The sequence below is a fragment of the Gambusia affinis genome, linkage group LG08, assembly GCF_019740435.1.
Source record: "Gambusia affinis linkage group LG08, SWU_Gaff_1.0, whole genome shotgun sequence".
Classification (NCBI taxonomy): Eukaryota; Metazoa; Chordata; class Actinopteri; order Cyprinodontiformes; family Poeciliidae; genus Gambusia; species Gambusia affinis.
This window is the reverse complement of record NC_057875.1, coordinates 18927975-18947215: the sequence shown is the minus strand read 5'-3', so window position 1 is coordinate 18947215 and position 19241 is coordinate 18927975. Positions and strand designations below refer to the sequence as shown.

Here is a 19241-nt window from a genome sequence, read left to right as displayed (position 1 = left end):
TTTCTTGGGGTTTCATCTTTCAATGAGAAGCACATAAAGTTAGTATGAAATTGCTCTGCCTAATGCAAAACACTGCAAGCCAAAGCCCGTTTTCAATTATGTAAATGAGAGAGAACAACGGGAGAAGCATTTCTGACTACCGATAGCCATGTTTGCACCACAGTGTGCTTTTTGTCCGCCTCTGCTTGCCAGTGGCATTACTCAGAGGTGAATGTGTATTCCAGTTTTCCCCAGAGGCAGGAGGTCTGGACGGAGGCTGAGATAGTAGCAACCCACAGAAACACAAACACACACAAAGGACAGTGTTATGAAGGACACCACACACACATGGACTGACTGCTGGACTGCTGCTATTCTCATATCTGACTTAAGCGTTGCAGAATTTAGAAGAGAAATCAGCATCAACTTCCATGTGCTTGGAAAAACACGGACTTGATTTCTTAGGAAACTTTTAAAATCTGCACAAGAGCAAAAAGAAGTCCCGTGTGGTGCAAGACGGGCGTTTCTCCTTATAACCAGAAAAGGTTAAAGACAAGCCATGTAAAGCTGTAAGTCATTATATGTCAGGGCACAGGTCTCTTCCCTACTTCAGCTTTAATACTCCAACTTTTAGTTTGCATAGCCTCCCAAAGCTCTGAATAGATGCACTTTGGTTGCTCCAAAGTTATTAATGCAAACTCACACAAAGACAAACACATTCAGTCTGCTCAGTGGGCAGAAGAACTGCATACATTCTTCAGTATGTAAGAAACGGACTGGGATAAAAAAAACAATATTTACTGGAGCTATAAAAAGTATTTACCATTGGATGCGTTAAACTTTTCATTGCTCTTACAAATCAATCATGATCAACAAAATTTGGCGATAAACAATAAGATTGTTGTTTCGAGACCATTTTCAAGTAGTAGATTAATAAAGTCATAAAAATGCAAGTTCGCTCTCACAAAGACCAATAAACTTTAATTTGGAAAAGACCCTTAACAAAAGATAACATCCAAAAAAAAATTAAAACAAAAACAAAAACCACACGCAAATGAAACCATTAATAAAATCTATTACGAAGTCTCTAAACAAAATTGCCCTTCCAAAAATACTAATCATCAAAATAGGAATTGAGAAGCTCATTTAAAATGATCATGTGATTAAATGATTATTTGCTTACTGCGACTGGCTAAGCTAATCGTCCCACGATGAGTGCAGTCATTGTGTCTCAAGTGACTGTATTACAGTCGTACACCTGTAAGGTCCACTCACTGGTTGCTCAGCAATTCAGAGAAAATGTTACTGAAAAGTATACGATATGAATGAACAGCGGTTGTCGCCATAACAACCCGTTAATCAGCAATGCGCTCTAGTTTGCATGCTGCTGAAGGACTTTTCACCAGTGGAGATGATTACAAACAAGAGTTTTTCGAAAGACCTCTATGTTTCTGTGCATCATGTAAACAGCAGGACTCTTCACTCTCTGGCATTATTAACAGTAGCTACTCATTTACTGGAGACAGGGGAAATCCGTAGAACCCACAGTGGTCCGTTGAGCCTCTACATAGGTATTTATCTGATTATATCTCCAAGAACTGCCAGTTAAGGCTCGGAGTACATCTGTGTTCCTCTTTTGGACGGGCCACTCGTTACTCATCACTGTTTCGATTCAGGGTAAGATCTTCTCCATGTTTGAGGGTTAAAGTTAAAGTTTTGTTTTAATAACCAAAGAAAAGAGTGAAAAGATCAATAAGTGATTGCAATTTCAATACAATTAGTTAAAAAACAGTATGCGAGAAGAGTATAAAAAAAACAGGCTTCTGAGAACGTTTTCTTCCTGACACCGCGGTGACCCCTTTTAAACTAAACCAAAAACCCACAAACACCCTGGATAATGTCAGGCTTTTGTCTCAAGTGGATATTCTCTGGGTTCGGTCCTATATTAAATGACTGCAGTACTTGTGGCTCCAGATCTGATTGCCTGTGATGTAAAAATAACACTCCCTAATTTTCTCTGATGGTACTTTACTCAAACAGGAAAGGGTACAGCTTATTCTTTGGTCTTACTAATATGTGTTTACTGAAACGGTTAAGGATCTAAAAGGGAACGGAGCTGCAAAACTCACATAAATAGATGCAATGACTTAAGAAAAAAGTCCTGATGTGTATCATTGACTCCCATAGTCTAATCAAAAATTAGTATCTGTTTGCCAGGTATAAACGACTAAAATGGTAGTTTTTAAGAAGACCAAAGAGAAAAATCTCACTAATATGCAAAATGAGGCACAATTGGTTCACTTTACTGTCTGTTTAATAATAAACATGGGACAGACCGAAATCAAACACATACTATTGGATAGTTTGAGAATGAGTTGCAACATGACAGCTCTGATTACCAGAATGTAATGTTGTTCAGTGTGCACCAGACACAGTTTTAAAAAGAGTGACTGTTGCACAAAAATGCAGCCACATTAACAATAGAGCCGTGATTACTGATCGGAGCTTTGATTGCATTGTACACATGCGACAGCCATGCGCTTTAGTGTGGTCGTTTATCCCTGGAAGTAGAAGTAAGTGCTCCGATTTGGTTTGGCAGAGGTGCTCAATCTCGAGGCTGGTATTTCTTTAACACAAAAGATGAAAAAAAAAAAAGAATACTTTTGTTAAAATGTAACTACTACATTTTGAAATATGCTTGCTATAAGCACAAAATGCAGCTTTGCAGTCTGCTTTCTATAGGCTGTGTCTACATAACGCCACATGATAAAAAAGGCACCATGCAAAGTATAGCTTTGTGTAAACATGCCTTTAGCTTTGTTTATAAAGTCCGTAACAGTGAGAGGTAGAAAAACAAGAGTCACTATGTTTGCAAGGCTGGATTCAAAACACGACAGAATATTTGATAAAAACAGTGTGACTCATAAGCTCTCCCCAGCCTAGCTTCGGATGGCTTTCATTACTCCAGCTTCCAAGCTCTGCTCAGCTACCCCCACTCAACCTCCTAAACAGTTCCTGGTGCGTACATCTGGAGCGCTGGCCCACTATTAGCCTGCTAATTGATCCTCTGACAGGCCACGGCAGCCAGCACAGCGGAGCATGGAGGTTCATGTGGCTCTAAGAAAGGACTTTTGTTCTCAGGGCCCCAACAGTCTTGTTCCTTGCATGGAAAAACTGACATGGGGGGCAGGAGTTTGGAAAGAGGAGGAGGAAAGGGGGGGTGACCTTTACTTAAAACAGACTCTTTTTCTCTCTGTCACCCAGTCAAACACGCTGTGAAAACCAATAAATACAAGGGGAAAGTAAAAATGTCATGAAAACAGTTGAACTCTGATAAGAAAAACTGATTAAAAATGGAGAGTGCACTTCCAATTGTACGCATATATTACAATTAGACTGCAGGATAAGGGAACGCTCTCTTTAAAAGTCAAATTGAACACTTTCAAAAACATTTTTAATGCCAACTTGAATAAAATTTAAGGCCGAACAAACTATAAATGTAGGGGATGGTTGGGGGATCTTGCTGCATTACAATCAAGCACAGCAAAAACTTAAATTTCTGGGGTCTGTTTGTGGATCTTAGCAGCGGCTTTGTGCTTCACACTCATCGTGCCGAGCTTTTATAGTTTTTTTTAGTATCAGGCCTCGGCTGGGTTGGCATCAGAAGTGAGCCAGTGGTGAAAACATGCTTCATCCAGCCAACTGGCAATAAATTTGCACTTATCCATGATGGACACAAAAAAGCTAGCTGGCTGCATAGCTAGCAAGGGTATGGGAGTAGCTAGTTAGCAGTAGCCTCAACTATCTAGAGTCACAGATCGCAATGAAGATTTCTGCAAGCGGGAAAAACTTTTACCCAACAGAAAAGTCCCGCGAGAAAAAAGACTGAATACAAGGATAAAGATTAAATACTCCCTCCACAACAAAGTTTAAGACTCGTGATGAATGAATTTATGACAAATTGGCATCTTTTAAATGCATTTAAGATGTGTAAAGGCCTTCATTTTAGACACAAGAATTTAAGATTTTAAGACTTTTGAAGGATGTGCGGACACTCTGCATATTTCACCAAACTGTAGCTGAGAAGACAAGAATTAAATATTTCATTTTCTCCATTTTTTCCAGGGATCTTAAAATCCTAAAAATATTTTTCAAGACAATGTAGAAACCCTGATTCATCTAAACATACTTACCTGCTGCAATAGAAACTTGACAACAGAAGACCATCAGCAGCTGCTCATCAGTGACAACAGCTGACAGCTACGACATTTAAACCTTTCCAATGTGTGTCATCCATATCAATCTCTTCCAATATGCTAACAGTAAATTAACCACGCCAATGTTCACACTAAACACCAAACCACCTTCCTCTTTACCCAGAAACGTATTTTAAAGCAAGTTGCATGTACCTTCCAAAATAAATGTAACCTATATATTTTTATAAATAGAACAAATATTATTTGAAATCACATCTGTTTTTACAACCTTCTGTATCTGGACGAATATGAAAGAAACGCCCAATTCATTTTTAAGACGTGAACTTGCGCTACTCGGCCTTACCCGGCTCACCCAGGGCATCAACAGGAAAAACAGATATAAAAAGTGGAATGGGCGTACCCTGCTGGCAGTGGTCTCTCCCAAGTTGTGGTTTTGGTGTTGTGGTCAACGTAATACACTCTCCCATGAGGTAAAACCCGCTGCTCCCAGCTGCACAGAGAGACAAGCACACATTTACTTCATCACTGAAAACAAAAACAAAGATGCTATTTGGTAGGATTTCACAATGAATGGATCTGAATGTTATTTAGAGAGGACAGGGAGTGTCCTTCCTCGTTAGGTAAGGATGGGACATTAACGCTGACACAAACCAGCATTGATGATATAAATCCATGGAAAACTCCACAGATCTAAATCTAACCAAATTACCTGTAATCACAGAGTTTACCAAATGCATGCTTTTTTTTTTATCTCCTCTCCTGGGCTTTTCTTAATATATAGAAGTTAATTTCAGGTTTCCGACATGGAATAAACAGGATGCAATATATTTAAGGTTATCTTGTGATTTGTTTGTTTATGTATAAAAAGAGATCACATCTTTTAAGTATTTTGTCCTTACAAAAGAAACGATCACATATCTGAGAAATAAAGTGATTTAACTGCACTCAAATAAACAAAAAATAAATAAATAAATAAACTCAGTTTAATTTATTAAACAGAAGATTTATAAACAAAAATGTGTTCCCTACATACCAAGAAGTTCTCCAAATTGTCCCAAATGTAAAATAATGCAATTACAGGGACTAGAATTCACTGTTTATGGGAGTGTGAAATTATAGAGGCATTCTGGCGAGCAGCATGTCGAGAAATTAGCTCCGCTATAGGACAAACTCCCTGGTCCGGTCCTGTGTCTCCTTGGGTTCATACCCAGTCATCTGGATACTCACAAAGAAACTGTGCAATTTCTATTGATGTTGGCCAGAAAATCAATAATAATAATAAATAAATGGGTTGGTTCTGATGCCCCTTCGATCCAGCTATGGAAAAATTTACTTTCTGAAGTTATTGTATTAGAAAGATTGAGATATTGTATGAATGGGAAATTTCATGCTTTTTAAAAAAGATGGGAACGTATTCTTGAATACTTCAAAATTCCAAAATTTAAAAACCAGTAATGTGAATCCAAATGACATGTCTGTATAAATTGGTTATGTTTCTCTCGCTGATTTCAGATTTGGTTGAGCTGCTGAAGTCGTCTTATTGGAGACCCGAAGCAGCTCTTTAGATCTCATCATGGTGTTTGCTCATCCGTCAACAGTCATCAAACTAAATGTTTGAGGTTTAAACAGTGAAAGCCTCTTTGAATTTTTCAGTTGTTCACAAGTTAAATTAGACCGCAGAATAATGATTAACTGAAGTAATAACCTGTTTTGAGCAAGAACGAAGGACAAAGAACACAGGAAAGGAAATTGAGCATTTTAGTGTCGGTGGATTTTCACCTTATTTACAATTAAATATTTAAAACATCTTCTGCCTTATGTAAGGCTTTATCTGTGCTAATTTGAAAAAGCGTATTTTTAGAGGTTTTCTTTCCATGTCAAAATTAATCAAAAAGGTTTCTGATCTTCCAAATGAACTCCTGCAACATTTGCAGTCTGCTTGATTCATGGCACACACCTTAATACATAATTTTATTTCAAAATGACTGAGCTTTCGAGATTCATGTCTTACGATTTTGTGTAATGTCCAAATATCACATTTTATTTTATGGCAGGTTATAGAAATTTCAGCTTTAAATAATTTAACCTTCTGTTTTTGTACTTTGAAAAGCAATGTAAGGGACTTTTAATATTTCAGTCTGGCCTGGATTGGATGGACTGATGGAGTCTGGATGTAGATAGGAGGGAAACAGAGTTGAGAAATACGACATACTTGGTTTTATTTGCTTCTTCACCTCTTAACCAGACCGGGAAAATACTTCAATTCCAGAATCTTCCAGAGCCCTTTTTTTTTTACCGTGATATTTGTTTATGTTGAGAGACGAGGATGTGCCAGTTCTTACCCTGCCGGAAGCGAATCTGTGGTCGACTCAGTTGTGTTGCTGTTGGCCTGCTCTGCGCTGGAGGGGGCGTTGGGGCTGGGCTCTGCCGGGGCCGCCGGACCCACGGCATCCTGTCCCGGAGAGGGGCTACTGCCGCTGCTGTTGACCGCTGGAGACTGGCCTGACGGGGAAGACGGAGGGGGAGGAGTCTGACGGGCCACGACGCCACGACTGCCGTCCAACCCATTGGACGCCAGTTCAACTTTGTCTGCGAGAAGACGCAGAGGAAAGAAGATCGTAGCAGATTTGCTTAAAGTGGAAGGAATCAAATCAAACGCTGTCCGATCCAACATGATTTTATGCATTATTGTGGATCTATTTGAGCAGACGGGTCACCTGCACTGTGACCCGGGCTGCCGTTGCTCTTTGCGGGCTGTCGGTGTTTGGACGTGTCACGGTTCTGCTCCTCGGTAAGCTCCCCGTTATGCACAGTCCTCTCTCTGGAGCCCCCAGGGGAATCGCCCTGCGGACCTCCCACTGAGTGCCTGTTGCTCCTGCAAACAGTAAAACAAAACAGACGACAGATAAGACGATGAAATGGACAAAAAGAAGATTTAAGAAAAGGAAACATCTGTTTTTCTAAACATTCAATATGAGCCCCTGCTTCCATGCTCTCCCCTCTCAGACATTTACTGTGGTTCCTCAAGTTGAGCTGGCACAGGTGCAGCTTTGGTCACAGTCAAACCCACAAACACCTGATGAGGTGTTGATTTACCTTTCTGGATAATCTCGTGTTTGTTCCCTTCTGTGGGGGTTTAGACATCATCTGGAGGTCATCGTGACAAACTTCTTATCACGACGAAACGTTTATCACAAAAAATGATAAACAATACAATAAATTCCCCCACCTAGGTGAAGGATCGCGTTGGATCGAGAAGTCACTGCTTCATTAGTCGTAACAAAAGCATGAAAAGACAAAGGAAGAAAAACGACATTTACAATTTTATTTACGCGAGATATTTTTTTCTCGTTTCAGGAGAAGAAACATGCGCTGGTGATATTCGTTAATGTGAAACATAAAGCTGCTGACTGCTTCTCTGTGACAGCTGTGCTCTGAGCTCTTGGCTGAACCGTATGCAGGGCCCCCCCACGATGTTTAGAAGGAAATACCATCTGACCTCTTGCACCCCCCGCAGCCAGGCTTTGAAATAAATGCAGCTATTTATTATTCTGCTACTATTGTAGCCGATGAGAGCAGCGTCTGAAACCGCAGTCAGAGGGGAATAACACACTGGCACGCCGCATCATGCTCCCGCCGACCAAGCTGGCACCGGACCCGTTCATCCGATCCTCCTCTTTCTTCCATTTATTTTGAAAACTGTTATGTTCTGGTTTCAGGATTTTCATATAAGCGCTTTGCAAAACAGTATTTAAGAAACAGTTTCATGACTTTATTATTGTGCTATTATTCTTATTATCTGACCACAAGGTCTGCAGAGTTTTGAAAGCAGCGGTATTAGGTACTTTTATGGATTCTGATGCCTGAAAAGCTGTTTTCGTCTGTCCTTCTTTACAGCTATAAAGCTGACTATGATTTATGATCCAACTCCTGTCTGTCTTGTTATATTATAATGACAAAACCCAAAACCTTCATTTCTCTGGATGTAATTTTAAACACACATTTCCAACTAGATTCTAATTCTTTTTTGTTTTTGCACAGATATTTTTATGGTTCCAATTTTTAACACATTGATTGATCTGATACAATATTTACCAAGCAGGTAGTTAAAAAAAACTAATTAAATTGAAGTGTGATTTTAACTAAGTAGAACAACAGCAAAACTTTCCAGTGAATGATTAACAAGGATCCAGAAACTTAAATTTGTCTAATGAGCAAAGTAGGTCCTCTTCTCATTACTCACAATTTCCTTTACTTACAAAATGACCTTTTTTATTGTTACTATAACAACCAGATATAGTATAAATTCAAAACAGGCATTGCATTCTTTTTCCATTTATGCATGGCAAATGGAAAAAGTTAAGAAAGGTCTTTTCAAACAAACTTAAAAAGGTCATTTGACTCAGTCTTATTGGTTAAAGGCGTCATGGCAACGGAATGACGATGAGCTGGGCTAATATCTGGTCCATCTTTAGGTCCATTCACTCAAAGTTTCACTTGATTGAATTTGAAAGTCAACATGCTACGTGCTAAAGGTAAAAAAATAATAATAATAATCAGATTCTCTTTCTCATCGTGTTGACCAATTAAAGGTTTGTCATGGTTTAAGCTGATCAATGGAATCAATTTAATATTTAAGGCTGTGAATGATGACGGAGGAAGGAGAAAACATTCTGCTCCTTTACAATAAAACATCATTTTATCTTCAAAACATGGCAGCTAAATAGACTCTTGATCAAGGTGTATGATTATGAAGCAGAACGGTAAAGAACAACGCTGTTGTGGCTCAGAACAATGATAAATGCAGGAAGATAGAGCACCTAACACCAGTTTTTAAGTCCCTACACTGTCTCCCTATAGCTCAAAGAATAGACTTTAAAGTACTGTTGTTAGTTTATAAATCACTGAACAGTTTAGCACCACAATACATTAAAGATCTGCTGTTATTGTATCAACCTTCCAGAGATTTGAGGTCTGGAAGGTTGACACAAACAGGGAGAAGCAGCATTCAGCATCTATGCACCACAAATCTGGAACAAACTTCCAGAAAACTGTAAAACAGCTGAAACACTGACTTCCTTTAAATCTCAACTAAAAACCCACTTGTTTAGAGTTGTATTTGAAACGTAATCAATTACAAATTTATTGATGGAACTTGACTTAATGTCGTGTTTTGATTGTTGATTCTATGTTGCATTGTGTTTTTGTGTCTGATTTGATGTAAAGCACTTTGAAATGTGCTATACAAATAAAATTTGATGGATTGAGTGATTGATATTATGGTGAACCGAAGAAAATGTCATAAATTAAATCTAAATTATCAGTCACCTCCCATCTGATTAACGTGCCTCAATTTTTTTTTCTGCGTATAAACATTTGAAAGTCCAGTCACTGCATCCAGCTGGCGCTAAACACTGTTGGATGACACACTATGATCCTGTGTTAGTGTGTTTGGTCGGACCTGCTGTTTGGTCCAGCTGAAGTGGGAGTCCCCTCACTCTGTGTCCTCCTCAGGTTGGGTCTGTTAGGCTGGAGGATCTCTGTAAGTCAAACATAAACACATCATTCCTGTAGCAACACAAACGGCCAGCAGTCAGTCAGTCAGTCAGACTGGAGCTGAAAAAGAAAAGCAAACTTGAAATTAGTTGGGGTTTGGTGGTTAAACTAATGAAAAATGGTGCAGGGAATAATGATACATTGATTGCCAAGTAGCAGCAAAAGGGTTGGACACCAAGAGTTAATGTTTATTATTTTCACTGACATTCCTCTTAATAGATTGTGCTTTAGTTTCTTGAAGTGATTTGAAATGCACAAGGAAATCGGCTGATAAAATTTATTGGTTTTGAACTTGACCAGCGTTCAGAGACCAACCTTTCCAAATGTTTTCAAATTCACAACATACGAGTTAAAAAGTATTTTTCTCAAGCAGCAAGACGTTTAGTTGCAAGTACATAAGGTTGTTTGCTGTAAACTTAAATTTACAGGGTGTCTGGAAATATGTTGCCAGATATGCAAAGCAATTTCTCTAAACCGAATTACAAAGACTAAGAATCAGCCGTTTTCACTACAGGTACGAAGTTTAAAATGAAAAACAAATCCATTTAAACAACAACTCCATCTATTCATACCATGTTTTCTTCGTTGATGTGATAATCATACAATAAAACTTCCCAAATGAGGTATTGTAGCAAACTGACAATCTAAACTTAACATTTTCTAACAATCTTCAAGCCAAATAAAAAAAGAAAACACCTAGTAAAAGGCAGAAAAAAGGTTTTAACAACACAGGCCAAAGCTTTCCAAAAATCTGCTTTCTTCAAACTACCGTCAGTTCCAGTCTGCCAACAGAAGACTTACTGCCTCTTTGAACATTACTGAGGTCAGCTGTCCTCCTTGCAGCTGTAAAGGATGAGAAAGTGATCATAGAGAGGCTTAGACCTCTTTATGTTTATAAAAAAAAATATAATGAAATCCATGCAGCCGTCACATGTGGCAGGGGAAGTGAAGTTAGTGGTTTGACATGGACCATTCATCCCTGTGTGTGCCACGGAGTCTGCGCTGGGCTTGTGAGCGTGGCCTTGTGCGGTCTTGGTGGTGTGAGGGAATGTGTGACTTACGGTCCCGTCTGTGACCGAAAACCACAGGCCTGTATCGAGCTTTTCATTAACACTCACTTTCTCCTTTCCATACAAACATCCAGCATCTTCCAGTGACACACCGGAGGAATAAGCGCCTCAAACGCTACCCCTGTTTACACACACATACAGTACATCCTGCTATCTAAAGTAAGGCAAACAGGTAAGCCCTTACAGGCTCCTTTGCACAGACATACAGTTCTGTTTTGTGGCTATGAAAGAGCTTCTTGTGTGCAGACCCTGGGGACATGCAGAAAAATAAACAGTGGTCTTGAGGAGAAACCATTGTGTCATAGCCTGCTAACTGAGTTCGGCACCCCCTCCCTCAGAACAGCAGGGCTCTAATTACTGGTAGGCTGTGTGTCTGTAGAAATGAAGAAGAGAGATTTTATGTGTAGAAAAATCCCAACAACCAAAATCTAAGGAAAAGAAAGGCAGGTTTTGGCTGTAAACTGTAGCCTATTTTTATTTTAGGGTTTAAAAATAAATGAATGCATCATTTTTGAATGTATTCTCCCTCAGTTTGAGAACAAAAAAGATTCCTGTCCTGGTGAGAATGGAGAAAAAGTAGATTTCAAAATACCCACAAAAGGACAGCAAGTGCTGATGACGTCAACACACTTTATGAGTTTCTCTCAATGGATTTTCAGCACATGGGAAAAGTTGCATTGCAAAACAATTGGGGTGGTGAAGATCCTCCATGTTATACGTGAAGAACCATAACTGTATCGTTGTAGTGAATGCATGGTTAATATTACATCCTCCGTGCATAAAGTCATGGTGAAGATGCAGGAAGTAAACTATGAGGTTCTCTAAAAGTATCTCAGTTTGTCAAATGAATACTGTTATTCCCTTGTCATAATATTGCATAGCTGCCTTGTGCTTCAGTGGCATATGAAGATATGCTGTCTTGGGTAAATAATACTCCACTGTCATCTTCCTATACATTTAATGCTGTAACGTAAATAATTTGATCAACAGAAGTAGCTGCAGCTCTGATCTGGCATATATATCACACATATCCAGCACAGCAAAAACATTTCTACAACTGTTTTTCCAAGTCGTCATCCAATGATGACTCAAGTTCATACCACACTGTGCAAATGCTTGGTCTGCGCTGAAGAAGATTCACTTATTGCTGGATGCTGGATCTCTGATTATTAAAAGTTAAAGTGAAACTGATGGTCCGACCTACTTTCTGTATGTAGGTCTTATTATCTGATCACTTGTGGACACTCAGAGTATTGATATTCAATTCCCAGATCCTATAATCTAGGGGAAAAAATACAACCAAAAAATGTTTTTCAAAAGCAAAGTTACATAAGATCAACATATTTAACCACTAATTAACATTCATGGAGAAAACACAACCACACGTCTACAAAGCTCAGTGAAACGACATGAGGTTTATTAACTAGGTAAACAATCTTTAAAGATTGACAAAACTGAATTTTCTTAAGGTTTCCTTTTGCTATAAAAGATGTTTATTAAATCAACTACTGGCAAATTCATCACACTAATGAACGGATCTCGATACGACACGGGGAGGAAGCTGGATGTTACTCATAGCCTGAGCGTGTCTGTGCTGTGTAGGGGGAAAAAAAATAAAAAATTATCTCACGGTTCTGTGGAAAAGGGAAGTCTGAATATGTGAGAGTCCCAGTCAGAAAGGGTGCCAATATTTCCAGAGCTAAAACTCTCTCTGCTCTGGATTCTGTTTCTCACCACCCTTGAATGGAAGTTTTGTTTATGAAGGCTTCCACATGTATGTGTGCATTTGTGCGTCTCAGAGGAGCTGCCAGAAGAAAATAAGGAAAATCTTGGAACTAACAGAGTAACGTTCAGAGCAGGAACACAGGGTGCCTTCAGGCCAGCAGCAGGCAACACACTCCTACCTTTATATATTCATTCGGGTCCCACTGGTCTACAAGCGTGCACACATACACACACACACAAACACGCGTGTGGACACATACACACAATAAATGTATAACATGTGCATGCCTGAATCTACAAAACCATAAGGCAAAGACAAGAACTGTGACACTTCATCTCTTTACTGCTGCTCCTGCCCCTCCCACCCCGCTCCAAAAAAAAAAACAAAAAAAAAAAAACCCAACCACACACACGACTTCTGTCATCCCCAACCCCACAAGTCAGGAGAACAACCACGCCTCCCCGGGTAAACATACACAAAGCTTTAGGATCACAGGAGGTGATTGTGCTGCAAGCAATAAGGCTCAATTATGCAATCGTCAGAAACAAATTAGACAAAGGCGCTCCTGATGTCTGTGATTATGGGTGTGGAGAGACTCCAAACAACGGGTCGTAAAAAGAAAACTGGATAAAGGGAGGTTTCTCTTCATTAAATGGTAACCTTTGACCTGCACACATGCTACAATTATAGCCGCAGCTTTCTTTCACTGCTTGGTTCCTTTGTTAGTCAGGGTTTACTTTTTTAAGGGAATAACTCAACATTTAAGAACTGAACTTGAAAACTAGTTGGTTTGGTAAAGCTGGTACAGAATTATTAGTCAATTGACTGTTTTGACCATAACACAATTTTTAGGTATTTTTTTTAATCCCAAGCTGGATGAACTTCAATGCTTGATGGAGTTAAAGATTTTTTTTAAGGTCAACATTGTATCGAGGTGTGCATAATTATTTGTCAGTTCCTTTCCTTTTGGCAAAATGGGTCATAAAAAGAGATTTCACTGACTCTGAAAAGCTGAAAATTACGAAACGTTTCTCAGAAGAATGCAGCACTGAGCAAGTCGGTCTCCAAAAACCAACAATATATACTTGACGGATGGTCAATTTCGGACTGAGCGCACAAAACACAGCTGGACAAAATAATAGGCACAAATCAATGAGTAATGTTCATCTTGCGTGCTGCCAAAGTTCCTTTTGGATCGCCTGAACCTTTGGTTTGTGCCTCTGATGATTTGTAAAGTTTAAAGCTGAGCACAAGTAAAATATTTCTAGGATCTCTGAGAGAAATTTACTTCTAACTGAAATAACATAAGGTGCCGAAGTAAAGAAAACTTTGCCTTCCTCTTCTTTTTGCATAAAAGCATAAGTCAAGAGAGAATATAAGGTACAATGCAAGGACTTTATAGATGAAATATATTTAATTAAAAAACTACATTAATCAATTGATCTTTCTGGGGAACGATAAAGCTGTGGTAACAATCTCGGAAAGGCAGACCACATAGATTAAGAACCAGTGCTTCTTTGAACAAACAAAAAGCAATGAGGCAATTACTCTGAAGTGATTTATTTTCTGCTTCATAAATATTCAGAACAAATACACATTTTTAGACTATAAGTAAATTGTATTTGACACGGTTGCCATCTCCAGTTTGACTGTTAGACATCAGAAACTGTCCCACTCACTCCAATTCATCACTCGGTCAATCCACTCAGTTAAACCTGCAGAAAAGCCTCTGAATCCGATCTTTATGAGACTTTCCCCCCATCTTGCTGTCCCTGTGGTGCAACATGGAGCACACACAAATATAAACAGACACGATCGCTTAATTTCACTTCACAACTAAACATTTACAAAGAGACACGTTTATGTGTTCATGGCAGGCCCTCACTGCTGTTCCTGTGTTCATTCAGCAGGAAACACAGCCGTCTCTGTGTGCTGCTAAATGAAAAGCTGTGTGTGAGCTGCTGCATGGACTTGGCTAGGGTGGAAGGGACAGTCAAAGAACAGTGTACTTGTAAAAAAAAAAAAAAAGACTTTTAGTCTTTGCTTCCAAGCCATAGAGGAAGGTAAAATGTTAGTGCAATACCTGGAAGGAGAAAGTACTGTTGATTGAATGTGAATGCTTTGAAAACCTTCCTTCTAGGAGCAATTGGTCCGGGAAGAGCACATTAATGTGAAGATTAAGTGTTCTCCCATGCTGATGTTAAAGCTCTGTGGTAGAAAATACTGCAGCCGAACACAGTCGGTATATGCTGCTGGTATCAGGTTACTTTAGGTTTAACAGTATACTTGACATGTTGTTGTTGGCAAGACAGAAGAACCTCTGACATACAATTTAAACATCAGTCAAACTCTCCACTAAAACCCAGGCTTTTCTGAAATGAATAAATGCACATATAGGCCGGCCTTAACTGTTGGCTGGTGTGATTCTGCAGCAGAGAAACCCAAGCTGCAGACTAAGTCTCTGCAAGCAAACGACGTACTTATGTCGGATACGTAAATTTTACACAGTTCAGCAAAAATACCCATGCTACACAATAACCAGGACTGTGCTGTTCTGTCTGGAGGTCAGACATAAATTTGTGTTTTGAGGAGAAATGCCACGACACAGACAAGAAACCGTCTTAATTCTGATACACAGGTCACTGTTGTAGTCCAGTCTAGCTCTCTTGATTTGAGTTTAATAAGCAAAATTGAACCTTATTTACCTAATGGTGCCCCAGAAAAAAAAAAAAAAAAAAAAGAGTTGCATGTTTTTATTACCTCTAAACTCAACTACGGTACTACAACTCTTGTCGCCTGCAGCTGGTCCAAAACGACAGGTAACAAGCCACGTGAGCACATTACCCCCGTATTCTCCTCCCTGCAAGGCATGTTTTAGGATTGATTTTAAGATTTTAATTTTAGATTTTAAATGTTGAAATGGTCAGGCTCCTTCTTCTCCAACACAGTATGCACAAGAGTGCTCCCAGAAGAAGTGTGAGCTCATAATGCCTGCTGCTTCCAGATCAGAGCTTCAAGTTTTCGTATCCTGCAGGTTTTAGATGGACACCTGATCAGCTGAATGACTTGTTACCAGGCCTCTGCAGAGCTAAATGACCTGCTTATAAGGAAATTCAGGTATGCAAATAAAAGTTGCATGATAGAATATCTACTAACAGATCCATGGATTTAGAACTCGACCAAAGCTGGGCTTGGTAACTTTTTGAATTGAGATGTAATTGATGTATTGCATAAGTAGCCACCAGAAGATGTTCCTTGCTTCTTTTTAGGCTGGTGGTGCTTATGAGTGCGACACCAGAGTTAGTTTCAGTGTATTTATCTTGCAAATGATTTTACCCATATTTCCTCTAAGTACAGCTGAAGGCAGCTGAAATGCCACAAGTATAAAAGCCAGAGAATATTTGGGAAAGATTTGAATTTATCGACTACCGTTAAGCACAATTAACAATTCAATTATTATTGTTGCCAATTAAATTTTTAATTTAAAAAAATTTATAAAAAGAAAACAATAAACAGATGCTACACTCATAAAAATGCACATTTTTCTACATTAAAAAAATGGTTTATGAAGGAATAGTGGAACAATTGAAAAATGAAACCAAACACCTTTTGCAAGAACAAAATAAAAACATGAGATCTGTGTTCTCAACTGTGCCACTGTATGGTTTTCCTCAGTCCGTGAGCCACTTTCTATCTATGTCATTTTTGTATTTAAACACTCTCTGTGCTGTTAGGGGTAAAAAAAAATAAAATAAAATAAAATTGATTTTTTTTTAGGTTTACATCACGCTGTAATATTATGCCTACATCATAAAATACCTGGAGTGTTACTTGAGTCGTTCATGCATGTTGGAAAAATCCTTGAATCTCCGATGGAAGCCATTTGCATAAATGCTTGATCTAACAAATCGCCTCCTTGGAGCTGCAGCCTCCAGGCTACACACTTATTTCTGGGATGCTTCTAATATCATTAGTTAGCGACTTCCACCTCTAAATGTCACCTTTTCCCTTTGCCTCCTCGGCACCACCATATTCTTTGCTTTTTTAAATCGCTATCCATATTTCTTTGGCATCAATGCTACAACACTCTCCTTTCCTGCTACTACTACTGCTTTTGAAATAGCTGGTGAACCACGCATTGCTAGGGTGGGAAAACACAAATATCACAGTTTAAAACAGATACCCAAGCTTTTATATTAATTTGTACAATGCGATTGTCCTGCAGCATTACCAAACATCAAGGAAAAACAGGAACAGATGGCGTTAAAGGAGGAAAAATGGTTTAATGTTGGGCTGTGTTTTGCTAAACTAAGCATGTGTATTTTCACTTAAAACAAGCAGCAGCTATAAGCATTGATTTTTTTTGTACCTCAAACTAATTCAGCAGCACAATTCATAAAACGTGATAATAACCAATCGTGTATCTAAAGTCTGTGGTGTGAAGGCTTAACGAGGTGCTCCTCTGGTCATTTCTGTTCCTTCTCACACCTTTGAGTAAATGAGGCTGAGTGTTTGAGTGTGTAGGAGTGTGTGTGTGCGTGCGTGCGTGTGTGAGCGTGTGGTAAGAGGCAGGACTTACTGTCTGCTGCTGCACTGCCATTGGGCAGAGAGCCCAGATCAACAACCATGCCGTCCAGACAGACGTTGAGCTCCCCTCCTGCCACAACCGAGCCTTTGTTCTCCGTCTGCAGAACCAGACTCAGCTGGACGTTCTCCACTAGAAGGAGAGAGAACACGCATACACACACATGCACACACACACGCACACACACATGGAGAAAGAATGAGTGATTAAGAAAAGGAGAAAGTTGTGGCGAGAGGGTAATAGGGGGAGGAAGAGTGTAATTGGACATCCTTCCTCAAGAACTTCCACTCAGGGGTTTAGATATTGTCTTCATTCATCACGCGTGAATGTGATTACATATGGAGTAAAATCAATTAATCTATTGTGTTTGTTATTTAAAAATAAAAGACAGTTAAGATAAGGGTAGAGGCATGATTGCATTATAATGCCCCCACTCCTCTTTGGGCTCTGTGGCTGCATCCAGCTGCAGACATCTGCACAAACAGCTGTGTCAAGGTGAGCTACATTCACTAGCTAAATAAAAATACAAAAAAAAAAACAACATCACCTGGACCTAATCAAGCAAACAAGTGAGAGCCCACCTCTGTTAGAGCGCTGCAGTGCTGCGCTTCAGCTGGGGTCGAGTTGTACGACCCCAGCTGAAAGAGTGAGGAGCTGCTTCCACACCAGGGTCAGGACATACGGACTGCTTTTGTATGAATTACTATTTTATGAGGGTCTGTGTCAAACAACTAAACAGAAAAAGGAGATTTCTAAAGCAAGTTGATTAAGAATGTCAAAACTGGCAAATGTAATAAAATTAAGTCTGAATTGTTCTGTGAAGTCAAATAGTAGCTGAACTGATAATGTTGCCACACTGTTTCGTATCGCTCCACTCCAAATTGGACAAAATAATAACTCTCTTTTTTTTTCCTATACCCCAGGAAAAAAAGTGAATTTTCTTACTTTGGAGCGCATTTTCTTACTTTTGCCATCGTGTGTGCGCAGAGTGTCCAGGAGGTCTATGGTAGCGCTGCCCAGTAGCTCCTTCCTCAAGGTGTGGCAACTCCACAGCTTCAGATCCAGATGACTCTGAGGCGTCACATTACTGCAGCACACAGGGCAACAATGCAGGCTGCATGAGAATGCTTTTGCTTGACCAGTGTATCATATGTGCAGCTCTATTTCTTTGACTTTTAAAATGATATCAAACGTCAGTTTTATTTATAAAGCACTTTAAAAACAGCTATTAATTGCTCCAAAGTGCTGTGTGATATTCATAAAACCACATGTGAAGAAACACATTAGAGTAAAACACAATTAATTAAACAGACAGGGCAGATTACAATGTCAGACCTTACATAAAGGCCAAATACTAAAAATTTGTTTTAAGGAGTGATTTGAAATGTTCCAGGCTATGGGCAGATTTAATATTGAAGAGCAAGTTTTTATTATCTGATCGAAGGGTTCTGGAAATGGAGTGGTAGTGAAGAATATCCTGGAGATAAGACAGTGCTCAGCCATTCACAACTTTAAAAAACCAATACAAAAATTTTAAAATCAATCCAATATAAAACCGGTGACCAATACAAGGGTTATCTGCTCATGTTTCTGGGTTCCAGAGTTGAGTTGTGGCGTTTTGAACAATTTGGAGACAAAGTAAGGAAGACTGGTCCATATTTTTGTATAGTGAGTAACAGTAATCTAAGCACGTTGTAACAAAGGCATGGATAAGTCCATCCAATTTTCAAACAACCGCCAAAATGACACCAAGACTCCTAACAGAAGAAGATAAAAAAAAAAAAGGGTAAGGGAACCAAATATTTTATCAGGTTTGCTAATCAAAGTTATCCACAGCTATAAACTCCTCATTTAAGCAGGGGAAAGGTTCCTCCTGTACCGAGATTATTTTAAAACTCAGATGAGCTGTGTGCATCTGTGCGAGTTGCTCTTACAGGGTGAGGTCTTCATTCCACTGCAGCTCCAGGTGCCCGGTGCGTTTGCCTGTTTTTTTGGTTTCACTGGTCAGGCCATCGGCAGTCACCTCGACGAAGGAGCTGAGCCGAGAGTGACGGTTCGGCAGCTTTGGGGACTGGGGTTTTGCAGAGACCACTGCGTACAAACAGACG

General features: G+C 39.4%; 1 protein-coding gene across 4 annotated transcripts in view; it reads right to left on the bottom strand.

Annotated features, from left to right (window-relative positions):
• wwp2 (WW domain containing E3 ubiquitin protein ligase 2) overlaps window positions 1–19241 on the bottom strand; it is a 56958-nt gene that overhangs the window by 27748 nt on the left and 9969 nt on the right. For all 4 annotated transcript variants that reach the window (XM_044124855.1, XM_044124856.1, XM_044124857.1 and 1 more), the window contains 7 exons: window positions 19068–19224; window positions 18099–18220; window positions 17128–17265; window positions 9658–9736; window positions 6914–7071; window positions 6539–6785; window positions 4597–4686 (listed from right to left, as the gene is read on the bottom strand). In XM_044124855.1, coding sequence (XP_043980790.1) covers window positions 4597–4686; window positions 6539–6785; window positions 6914–7071; window positions 9658–9736; window positions 17128–17265; window positions 18099–18220; window positions 19068–19224 — 991 coding nt within the window. The remainder of the gene's footprint in view (window positions 1–4596; window positions 4687–6538; window positions 6786–6913; window positions 7072–9657; window positions 9737–17127; window positions 17266–18098; window positions 18221–19067; window positions 19225–19241) is intronic.